The 12,743-nt window shown below is 44.7% G+C and overlaps 1 protein-coding gene across 5 annotated transcripts in view; it reads left to right on the forward strand.

The window, feature by feature from the left end:
- The window catches only part of SFXN5 (sideroflexin 5), a 116,459-nt gene that overhangs the window by 12,603 nt on the left and 91,113 nt on the right, over positions 1-12,743 (forward strand). For all 5 annotated transcript variants that reach the window (XM_081253936.1, XM_081253939.1, XM_081253935.1 and 2 more), the window contains exon 3: positions 11,493-11,570. In XM_081253936.1, coding sequence (XP_081110062.1) covers positions 11,493-11,570 — 78 coding nt within the window. The remainder of the gene's footprint in view (positions 1-11,492; positions 11,571-12,743) is intronic.

Raw genomic sequence — 12,743 nt, forward strand, 5'->3', positions numbered from 1 at the left:
TTAAAAATTGCTGTACATTTTACATTCTCATCTACAATGTTTTAGTTGCTCCACATCCTCACCAATCCTTGATATTATCAAATGTAAATGTATTGTCAGATTTATTTGAGCCATCCCAAGAAGTGTGTCTTTATATCCTTTGTATTGTATTTACAGATGTGTACAGCAATGCATACACATGTAAAGCAGCAAATATTTATTAAGCATTTTCTGTGAGCAAGGCAGTGTCATAGCATTTTACATGTATAAGCTCATCAGATTAACTCAAAGCAACCCTATGAGGTAGATCCTATTCTAAGTTCCATTTTACAGATGAGGAAACAGACAGACAGAAGTTAAGTCTCATGCACATGGTGCTGGCCAGTGATGGAGCCAGGGTATGAACGCAGGTGAGCTTGTCTCCAGAACCCCTTGCGTTCCTGTTCAGGTAACTCAAGTTTGGGGAACCCTCCCAAGATTACTCAGCTGGAAGAAGGCCTGAGCTCCCACTCTGGGTCCCCACATACCCTGAGGCAAGTCATTGAGCCTCTGAGTCAGCCCCCCTGAGTAGACAGCACTTCTGTGCTGAGCATTGGCTCCAACTCTTGGAGGGAAAAGAAGCACACGGCCTGCTAGGTACCTGGCCCTAGAACCATCCCCATTGTTCCTGGGAGAGCAGCCCAGTAATAGGCAATGTGGGAATTACCCTGATATGTGGTTTCCTCCTGTGTCTCAGGAAGGATGAAGGACTCGAGTATTTAACTTAAGGGCAAGGCTATTGTACTTCTGGGCCCTGTCTAGATTCTCCTAAGGAGTAATCAAAGTGATTCCATAGAAATTCGGAAGAGCACCAAACTAGAGAAACGACTTACCTAGCCTAGGTTATGTGTCTTTCTTGAAAGCTCCCAAATGGTGCACAGCTAGATAGAGTTGCAACACAAATCCCAACATAAATGCCAGCTGCTTGATGGAGGAGGCAGTAAAGGCCAGTGCTTATTAAGGGTGGACTTCGAGGCACGTTGAGAGATGGTGGAGGGAGCCTTGGGAGGTCCGGAGGCTCTTTAGGGCTCCCCTGATTAACAGAAGCAGTCAGGGGCTTTGGGGATGGATGGGCAGCTGCAGAGCAGCACGCCGCCTGTGCTGCTCCCAGGCCCCCCTCTCCAGTCCACCCTCCTCTCATTCCCAGACCATTTCATTTTACCACTCTCTTCCTGTACCACATTTTTGTCTTCAACTCTTGCATTTTGAAAGGTCCCAGCATTCTTGTATATCACTAAACCATCTCTTCCCTATTTCCCCATCAGTAAATTTAAAAATCTCATACATTTTTTTTTACTATTAATTGAAATGTCAAGGAAACTGAACTATTTACTGACTAGGAAATAACCAGTGCAATAGAAATTTTAGAATATTTTTCAAATTTCACATGTTTCTTCCCCTCATCAAAGATTCTGATAGGCTTCCTGGAAAGAACTAGACCTCTCCCTCCTGCATCCCAGCTGGGAACTGTTTCCAATACTACTTGCTGGCCTTCTGGAAATTTTCTGCCCACAGAAGATCTTCTAGGCCCTAAAAAATCTGGAAGGGCCATGAGTGGGCCCTTCATGCCCTCCCTGGCCCTAGTCCAGGCAGGTTGCTTAGCAAAGCCCTCTGCATGGAAACAATGAGAAATTAGAGGCACCAAGAGGAAAGAATCTCTTACCTGAGCCCCTCCCCCCCAAACTATGGTGCTACCAGGAGGGCCAGTTCCCCCTTCTGCTGGGCTCAGTCCACAGACCATGGCTTATGTCTTTAAAGCACTGTTTCTCTCCCAGGGCCCTTGGCTGGTGTCCTGGGAGGGAGCATGGGGTGGTGGCTGCCCAGGGGGAGGAAATCTGGACAGGCCTGTTCATCTGTGAGGACGGGAGAGGAGTGGAGAACATGAGGAGGTGGCTCTGGAAGCCAGAGTGTCCTGAGGTGGAAAGGTCCTGGGCAGCTTGAGCCTTCTGGTGACCCGGTTCTGAGGGGCATTAGCCGAGTCAATGGATAGACTCATCTTGAGAGAGTTTTGCAGCTACTTGTTTGCAATTTATAACAGACCAAGCTTTAAAAAGATTCCAACCCTTGTATGTGTAATGAGGTGGAGCAAATTTTATTCACCATAATTTCTCTTAGGAAGAAGACTGTCATTGTTCTAAGAATGTCTTGAGCAAGGCTTCAGAAAGGGAGGAGGTTGCCTGCTTGACAGAGGGGGAAGAATTGTGCTTTTTGATCCTCCCAAAGAGAGGAGAGAGAAGGAACAAGAGGGAAAAACAGTGGGAAGGAGAGCGAGTAACCACGATGAACTGAAAGGCTAGTGTCTGAGGGCCCTTTTGAGATTGGTCATACATGCTTGTGAAAGTTCCTGTCCCCTCCACCATCATTCCTGTGACATTGTCATAAAATCTGCCTGGTTCCTGAAGTCCAGCAAGAGTAAATTCTATGGAGGGATCTTGGGGGGCTGTGAGTCTACTGTCAGGGTGCCGTGTGTGCAGGATTGGGCCTGAGGAAGGAAACCACCGGGACCTGGCAGAAGCCCTAGCTTTGTCCTTCCACATAGGTCATGGAATTAGATTTAGATCCCTAAGGGTAAGGCTATACCAGCTGACATCTAGGTTACTTTAAATTATGAACTGAAGATGAAAGGGGTTTGCTATTCTGAATTCAATACTTATTTAAGAGAACGAATTGTTGGCAGAGTATCATTCTGAAGGACATAGAAAACCAACTGAAACAGTGTTAATAACACCAACTCCTTATTAGTATTGGTGTAGTAATCTGAAACTATTTTGGGTGTATTGTAGGACAGAATAAATCGTTATACTGATGCTGGGCACCAGGGTTCTCAACATGGGCGTAGGGAGATACAAATATGGAGTAGGGGAAAAGACAAAAACTATGTGATGTTGTATTTGAATTGGAGGTATCAATATGAACTTAAGATTTACCCACACACACAAACACACACACACACTTACATTTATATTTCTCAATTTTCTGGCTCTGTTCACTGAAAGGTTCATGACACCCCAGTAACAATGAACACACTTAGCACTCAGATCTTGGTTTCTAAATACCATTACTTACAAAAAGGACCCAGGGCTTCTTGGAGAGATGGCCAAGTCCACACCCAAGGCAAAGAGACTTGCTACAGAAAGTAAGAGATTGTTCATAGACTGATGGAGACACAGGAACAGGAAGTGGCTGCATCCCACTAGCTACATTTGGGACAATTCAAACATTAAGAAAAAGAAAAACAATGGATTATAATACATTGAATAATAAGAAGAATCCATGAGTCCATAGTCAAACTAAAAATGTGAAAGAGGGAAGCTCATATTCACAGAAGAATGTCAGCTAATAAATGTAGAAGGAAATAAACATTGTGTAATCCTCAACAAAATAACTGATTTTGACAAGGATCATTAATGGATGCTATTTTCATAGAGTAAAAGTTGTTGGGGGCTTCCTTGGTGGTGCAGTGGTTGAGAGTCCGCCTGCTGAGACAGGGGATACGGGTTCGTGCCCCGGTCTGGGAAGATCCCACATGCCGCAGAGCGGCTGGGCCCATGAGCCATGGCCGCTGAGCCTGCGCATCCGGAGCCTGTGCTCCGCAACGGGAGAGGCCACGACAGTGAGAGGCCCACGTACCACAAAAAAAAAAAAAAAAAAAAAAAAAAAAGTTGTTGGGAAACAGGATATTCTTATGCTTTCAGGTAAGTATCACCTCCAAATATTATTTAGCAATTACTAAGGGGAAAAGGTACCTTTACAGTGGAGAGCTTGGAGGATACCCCTTTAACCAGGTGATGAGGCATCATCACTAACAATGAAAACAGCTGATATTGTGGGCCTCTTGATGTGATGTGGGTAGTAATCTCTAAATATTAAAGTCTAAAGAAGAAAATAAAAACTGCTCATTATCTCACCTGCAAGAAATAACCACAATTAACATTCTGGTATATGTATATGTACAAAATTAGGATGGTTTGTATAATGTGTATATAGATATAGATATAGATGTATCTATATCTTACTCTATCTCTGTACAGACAGTCCCCAGCTTAAGATGGACTTTATGATGGTGTGAAAGCAATACACATTCAGTAGAAATCATACTTCGAATTGTGAGTTTTGATCATATCCTGGGCTAGTGATATGCGATACAATACTCTCTCATGTTGTTGGGCCATGGCAGCCACAGGTCCCAGTCAGCCACGTGATCACGAGGCGAAACCACCGATACACTTAGAACCATTCTGTACCCACACAGCCATTCTGTTTTTCACTTTTAGTACAGTATTCAATGACTTACGTGAGATATTCAACATTTTATTATAAAATAGCCTCTGGGGCTTCCCTGGTGGCGCAGTAGTTGAGAGTCCGCCTGCCGATGCAGGGGACACGGGTTCGTGCCTCGGTCCGGGAAGATCCCACATGCCGCGGAGTGGCTGGGCCCGTGAGCCATGGCCGCTGAGCCTGTGTGTCCGGAGCCTGTGCTCCGCAACGGGAGAGGCCACAACAGTGAGAGGCCCGCGTACCGCAAAAAACAAACAAACAAACAAAAAAAAAAAAAAAAAAAAAATAGCCTCTGTGTTAGATGATTTTGTCCAACTGTAGGCTAATGTAAGTGTTCTGAGCATGTGTAAGGTAGGCCAGGCTAAGCTATGATGTTCGGTGGGCTAGATGTATTAAATGCTTTTTCAACTTAAGATATGATATTTTCAGGAATTCCCTGGTGGTCCAGTGGTTAGGACTCTGTGCTTCCACTGCAGGGGGCACATGTTCGAACCCAGGTCTGGGAACTAAGATCCTGCATGCTGCGTGGCATGGCCAAAAAAAAAAAAAGATGATATTTTCACTTATAGTGGATTTCTCAGGATGAATCCCATCATGAGTCAAGGAAGATCTGTGTGTGTATTATGTATATATATGTATACATACATAAATATATATATATATTTAAAATCATATGTGATATATGTATACATGATATATATTTTTTTTCCATGTAGCATATCATGAGCATTTTTCATTGTCATTAAATATTGTTTCAAAATGTGTTTAATAACTGTATAGTAATCCATCATGTGGCTATTCTCTAACTTAATCATTTTCTCAACTGGCCATGTGGGTAGTTTCAAGTCTTTTGCCATTATAAATAATATTGCAATAAATATCCTTTGTACATAAATCTCCCCATATTTCTCTTTATTTCCTTTGGGTAAATTCCTGAAAGTGGAATTTCTGAATGAAAGGCATTTTAAGGCTTTTGATATATATTACCAAATTGCCCTGTAAATTTTACCAACCTGTACCAAGATTATATCAGTTTATGCTCTCAGTAGCAGTAAGTAAGGATGTCCATTTAAATGCATTCTAGACAGCATCAGATAGTCTAATTTTAAAATTTTTAATGGAATTTTTAATTTAAAAATTTTCAAATGTCAGTATTCTTATACACTTCAGGTTTTTGCCCATCTGTATCTGTTTTTGGCATACTTATTACATTGAACACAGACTTTTTATTTGCTTTTATCATCTATTTCCAGGCCTTTATAATTTTGGGAAATCATGTCTTATAGTATAAATAACCATCCCTGTTAGACTTTTAGGTCTAACAGGTAGGTTGTTTCCTACCATTTTTGCTTTCCTGCAAAAAATAGTCTCCGGCAAATCATTTTTCATTTCTGCTAAATTTATTTTTTAGAAAAAAATTCCCAAGAGTAGGGTATCCAGGCTGGAGACCATGATTGTTTTTATAGTTCTTGGGGTAGCTGGACAGATTTATTTTCTAAAGGTCTGTACCACCTATCACGCTGCCAGAATTATATGGGTTTACCTCACATCGGTGTCCTGAAGGTGATCAGAGGTCTGCCACAGGGAAACAGAGCTCTCTCCCCATGTGTCCCTGGTTTCCCCTTCCCTTGTGCCTCCCAGAGGGTAGCTCATGGTTGGTGTGAGCCAAGAACCAATCTCAGCACAGATAACCCCGTGGGTCCCGGGACCGCTGGGAGGGAAGATGAGAGAAGGGCTTGAGGCTCTGCCTGCACAGAAATTATTAGCTTTGGCCCCCAAATCCCACTGCTTGGGAGCCACAAAGAAATGGTTTAAGCTGTGGTTGCAGACAAGGTAAGCATGCGCGGCCTGGCCGTTGTCAGATGCAAGACGGGCCCAGGTGAGAGCAATCAAATACTCAGCGATCAGGGCAGGACGTGAGGTAATCTGCAGGCCCCGCCCCCCGCCCCCGCTGCCAATTCATTCTCCCCTGACCACTGACACTCCCCTTCCTTCCTTCCTTCCTCCCTCCCTTTTTTTTTTTTTTTAAGTTCTGCAAGCTTTGAGACTCCCAAACTTTTGACTGCCTGAAATGCCCATGTTTTAATTGTACCACTTCCGCTAAACATGCTCTGCAATTTCTCTGTGTGCAATTTCTCCTTCCCTTTCTTACCTGGGGTGCCCGGCCCCAGTAGGCATCAGCTTTTCGTGATGCAGGCGTTGCTGTGGTTTCTCTGGGAGACCACCCCTCTCTCAGTTACCGACTGTCATGAGGACAGGAGGCTCTTCTGTGTTCATGTCTCATAGAAATGGCCCAGAGCTGGGATTGAGGGGACTTGATGTTCCTAGGTGCCATCCACCCACTCTGTGACCCTGGGTGCCAAAATGCCCTTCCCGCTCGGGCCCCAAATGTCTCAGAGAAAGGAATACCTACGTGGTTCTGTAATATTCACACACAGGGGTATTCTCATCCACATCCTGTGTGAACTGGGCATGCATGGCCTCTTGGAATCCCAGGATTCTGTAAAACCAGCATCATCATTGAGGGACTCTGGCCTGCTGCTTTGGAACCTGGATCCCTAACCCTGACCATACCCTTCACTCCTCCTCCCCAGCAGTCTCAGTCATTCATTTTTGTTAAATGCTCATTATATGTGGCCCTGTGTTGGTGATGGGCTGGGGTAGGTGTGTCCTGCAGTTCTGCAAAGATACCTAAAACCAGTCCCTTGCTCCCTGCACCTTGCAGTCTCTGACAGGTAACATGGGCACATACTGGTAAGTGGTCTGGGACCTCAGAGAGGTGCAAACCAAATTCTCTCTGGCTGTTCAGAGGACGGAGAGAACATTTCTGGAAGACTCCTGGAGAAGATGGCCCTGAGCCTTGAAGGATGGATGGGGATGGGGATAGACTGTTGGCGAGGAAGGATGTCCTCCTCCCCAAGGGTGGTGGGGGGAACAGTGTGGGCAGGATCAGGAGGTGGGAACCTGCAGGTACCACCTGGGGAGTGGGTGGGTCCTTTATCAGAAGTGGGGGTGAAATGTTTCTGGGTGTTCCTCACACCCTGACCAGGTGCTGTCACTCTCATCATATATTTTAACATATTAAATATTATAATAAATATTTAAATCATTTTTTTTTTTTTTTTTTTTTTTTTCTTTTTGCGGTATGTGGGCCTCTCACTGCTGTGGCCTCTCCCGTTGCGGAGCACAGGCTCTGGACGCGCAGGCCCAGCGGCCATGGCTCACGGGCCCAGCCGCTCCGCGGCATGTGGGATCCTCCCAGACCGGGGCACGAACCCGTATCCCCTGCATCGGCAGGCGGACTCTCAACCACTGCGCCACCAGGGAGGCCCTTAAATCATTTTGACATCCTCCCTAGACAAGCATGGATTATACTCAGTCTGCATTTAGCTTGGGCATGGGCTACAGGGTACCGCCTTCCCTCAGAAAAAGATTAGCTTTGCTTCTGATGACTTTCCTCATCTTTCTTTTTTGTGCCTTTCCTTCCTGTGTCCCACCATCCCCATTCCTGTCTGGCAGGGTCTCCTGCCTCTCTGCCACCACCCTAACACTCCATGCCTGCCCTTTTGCTTCCTTTTTCCCCTCAGGGCCTTGGGGTGGGACCTCTGTTCAAATTCTGTGCCCTGAAACAGACCTCCCAGGTGCCTGTTTCCTGAGGGAGTTTCCGGAGGCCATGCCCCATCAAATACACCTGCTGTGACACTTTCTGGCAGTCTGGAGATGGAGTCTGGGAAGCAACATTGGGCCGTCCCTCCCCCAGCCCAGGGCTCCAGAGAAGGGCCTGCAGCCTTGTCTCCAAGCCAGCTGGGCCCCTCACCATCTTTGCGTTGAGGGCCTAGCTGCCTGTTTGTTCCTGGTTGAAAAGACCTCCTACAAAGTTCACCCTGCCATTGACCCCCAGCTTTCCCCATCCCTCTCAAGCATCACAATGCACTGGGGTGAGAGGAGGGTTTAAAGCAAACCTATCCCTCAAGCCTCCCTGAAAACCATCCCTTTTTCTGCTGTGAGGAGTCCAGCTCCCAGGACAGCCAGCCCTCAGGGACCTCTCAAGACAAGTGGCCTGGGGCCTGGGGCCTTGCCTGTCCCACAGAGGCGCTAGGAGCCCCGACCCCTCAGCCTCTGACCTGGGGGGCCAAGCTGAGGCTTAGCAAGGCCCAGAGGCAGAAAAGCACATTCTACCTTTCCCCAGTCCTGCATTCGCAGACTTGTCTTGAGAAACTTTGGATTTGGTTCTTTCTCAATGCATGCCAAGATCAGGGCTCTTTGGAACTTACTCCTGAGACAAGAGGCCTCCCTTTGATGACTGTGTCAAATGAGATGGAATCTGGCCAGGTTCTTAGAAGAACTCAGGAGAATCCCTGGAGTGGGAAAATAATGAGAAAGCGGGGCCATTCACCATTCAGGGTGGAAAGTAGAGCATTCATTGTCGGGGCAGAGGCTGAGGCTGGGAGGAAGCAGGCTCGGGGTGGGGAGCTGGCCGCATCACTAGGAAGTTTTGGGGGTTGCAGGGACAGCAAGGGTCTGACTAAACTCTGGGCTTGAATACTAAACTGCTCACTTTCTGTGTGACCTTAAGCAAGTTAAAACCAACAATCAACATGAAAAACAAATGTATTAAGTCTAGAAGGAAAATCATCACTTTGCAAGTGGTATGTTTACAGGTGATTAAAAATTTTTTGTGTGCTTTGAATTTTTCTGCCATTTTCTCTAAACAGCATGGATTACTAGTATAACTGGCAAAACAAAAACAAAAAACACAAAGCTATCTGTACTTTGGAAACTGATTCTGGGAAAGGACTCTGGAATTCAGGGATTGATATGCATACATTTGAAAGGGGAGAGGCAGTGCTTTCCAGCAGTCAGGCTATGCCCAAGTGAGAAATTTTCCTGGCCCCCTGACAGTCCGGCTGGCTTGTCTGGGCTGGCAGTTAGTCCTGCTATTTCAGTACAGGAGGTGGCTGTTCATTTCCCATCCTATGTGACCACTGTCAGCCTGCTCAGCAAATGCCCCATGGGGTGCCCTCCCTGGGACTGCATGCTGCCTTTAGACCAGGGGCTTCTGTTGAGGTCTCTCTGTACTCCCATCCTTAGCCAGGTTTGTCACTTGGTCAAAGGGGAACAGGGTGGCTTCCCTGGGTTTCTTCCCCCACGATGAGCATCCCTGATGCCTGGGTTCCTCATCTGACCTTGACATAGGCTGCCTTCTCTCACTGTTGTCACTGTTTATTGTTGATTTTTAGAGGTATAACATACATACAGGAAAATGCACAAATCTTAAGTGTATGGCCTAATGGATTTTGATATATGTTTATACCATGTAACCACCAGTCAGATCAAGACATTGAACATTTCCATTATTCCAGAGGGTTCCCTCATGCCCTTTCCAAGTCAGTACCACCACCACCCCGCCCCGCCCCAAGGTAACACTGTAATGACCTCTACCACCATAGGTGCATTTTGCCTGTTTTTGAATTTTATATATACTTTATTTATTTATTTATTTATTTAGGCTGCTCTGGGTCTTAGTTGCAGCACGTGGGATCTTCATAGTGGCATGTTTAGTTGCAGCATGCAGGATCTTTAGTTGCGTTGTGGCATGCGTGTGGGATCTAGTTCACCAACCAGGGATCGAACCCTGGCCCCCTGCACTGGAAGCATGGAGTCTTACCCACTGGACCACCAGGGAAGTCCCATGAATTTTATATATACTTTTCTGTGTTTGCCTTCTTTTGCTTATCATTATATGTATCCGCCTTCTATTATTATGTAACAAATCACCCCAAAATTTAGTGGCTTGAAACAACAAAAAGCAATTCTTATGCTTACTGATCTTCAGTTTGGGCAGGGCTTAGAGGGGATGGTTTGTCTCTGCTCCATGCAGCTTCGGCTAGGGCAGCTTGACTGGGGAAGGTCCATTTCAAGATGGCTCACTTTCATGGCAGGCAAGTTGGTGCTGACCATTAGCTGGTGGCTTAACTGGAGCCTCGGGCCCTCAGTTCTTATCCTCATGGGTCTCTCAGTAGCCTGCTTGGGCTTCCTTACACTATGATGGCTGAGTTCCAAGAGAGTGAGCACCCCAAGAGAACAAGGTGGAAGTGCAAGGCATTTTTATGACCTAGCCTCAGAGGTCACATAGCCTCACCTTGGCTATACTCTATTGTTGAGGCAGTCATAAAGGCCTGCTCAGGATCAAGGGGAGGGGACATAGACTGTACCTCTGGATGGGGCATGTGGGAAAGTTCTAGAAGAACATGGGGGCTGAGAGATATTGGGGTGCCAATCGGGGGAAGATTCATCCACATTGTAACATATATTTGTAGTTTGCTTTTTAAAATGAGGTATAATATTTCATTGTGTGCATATACCACAGTTTACTTATCTAATCTATTACTGACATTTGAATTATTTGCAGTTTGGTGCTGTTTGAAGAGTGCCACTATGAATATTCTTATACAAGTCTTTCGGTGGATAAGGGCTGCCTTCTCTCACTGTTGCTGTCTCTTTAGCTTTTAAGATTTTAAAAATCATAACAATTCTATCCTTTTAGTTTTTTCTTTCCCCATCAGTCACTGTGGCCATATGTATTTTAGTATGTAAATCTCTGCTAGTGTTTTTTAACTGTTGGGAAGAAATTATATAAGTATTACATAAATATGTTCTCTTTATAAAAACATTCAATATTACAATTAAGATTAAAGTTCCTCCCGACACCGCTTGCCAAGTCTGAGCCCTTTCCTCCTACCCCGAGGTAACCCCTGTCACCAGTTTGGTGGGTCTCCTTCTAGAGCATTTTTGATGCATCTTCTCACATAAATACTCTCATAGGAAATATTGTTTTCTATGTGTGTGTGTTTTGTCTGTTTGGTACAACGAACAGCATCATACAGCTCTGCAATTTGCTTTCTCACTTAAAAAAATATCTTGGAGATATGGCCCTGTAGATCTACTTTACTTTTAAACTGCTGAATAATGTTCCATAGTATTATTATGCCACTGCCATTTAGCCATTTCCCTATGAAAGGACATTTAGGCTGTAGGCTTCTTTAATGTTTTGCGTGAGTCCCATGAACTGGAGGGCAGGCCTTGTACACTGTAAATATAGTCAGTGCTTGATCAGTACTGATGCACTCCTGCAAGGAAAGGGTTGCCGGAGCCCTGGATGTGTGTTCCTCAATGTCGCTTTTCTTTGCCTGCAGAGACGTCTCAGAGAGGCTGTGCAGCTGCTGGAAGACTACAAGCATGGGACCCTGCGTCCGGGGGTTACTAACGAGCAGGTAACTCTGCTAGAGGTGGGGAGGGAAAGGCAGGTGGCAAATTCACCACCCCCTCCCTGCAGCCAGAACCACTTCTCTTCCCTTCAGAATCCACTTCTACTGCTGCTACATCCCTTGTGGACTTCTGGCTTTTAGGAAGGGATATTCAAGTCTCTCCTATAACCTGGGTCTGGTAGGGAGGCTGATAAGGCTAGAGATGCCTAAGGCAATAGTTTGCTGGAGCTAACGTGTGCATCTTTTTCCAATTCCACATTCAGTGACATCAAGTGATGGCTTGAAATCATCCACAGTAGGAGAATTTACACCATGGAAATTGGCAAATACTATAAATCATGACTTTTTTCTTAAAGAATCAAGTATTAAACATTTAACAGCATACCACTACTCAAAAGTTCAGATTGAGGGTGGGAAAGATGGGGGAGGATGGTGGGGATGAGGCTAAAACACTGTAATTTCATTTTTTTATATCATGTAGGAACTTGAATTAGAACTAATTGAAATGTTGATGGTTTTGTTTAGTTTGGGGGAAGGGTAGGGAGATGTAGTTTAGAGCGCAGCTCTAGAGCTCTAGTGACTGTAGAGATAGATGGTTGATGTGCTGAAGTTTTTCTTTTTGTTCATAAGCTTTATTTTAAAATCTATTAAAAATTAATTTCATAGTTTTTTTCAAGGTAATCTATGTGCATAGTTCAAAAAGTCAAATAGTACTAAAACACTTGTAAGGAAAAATAGTATGTTGCCCCATCCCTCCTCAATTCCCATTTCTATTCCCCGGAAGCAAATACTGTTAGCTGTTTCTTCAGTTAGAAACCTATATTTCAAACTAGCATGCTTATCTATACCGCTATTTCTCAAGTAGTTCTTTTATATTATCTATTACGGTAGTTGAGGATTCAGCTCTCTTATTATTCACTCCCATAAACACATTTCTCTCCCCTACCCTCATCACCCTCCCCAAATAGTTATCATAGTTTTGGGGTTTATGGATATTCAATATTCACATTACTACAATTATATGAATAATATTACAACTTTGTTGTACATGATTATGTTTCCTCTCCTTTTTGACTTTATGTCTTACCTGGATTTAATAATTGCCTCATTTTTTCTTATTAACACAGTTTTCCTTGAACCATCTCAAATTCTTACTGCACCCTGTAGCAGCCTTTTGAT

Source organism: Mesoplodon bidens, assembly GCF_964165515.1.
Source record: "Mesoplodon bidens genome assembly, chromosome: 14".
In the NCBI taxonomy this organism is placed as follows: domain Eukaryota; kingdom Metazoa; phylum Chordata; class Mammalia; order Artiodactyla; family Ziphiidae; genus Mesoplodon; species Mesoplodon bidens.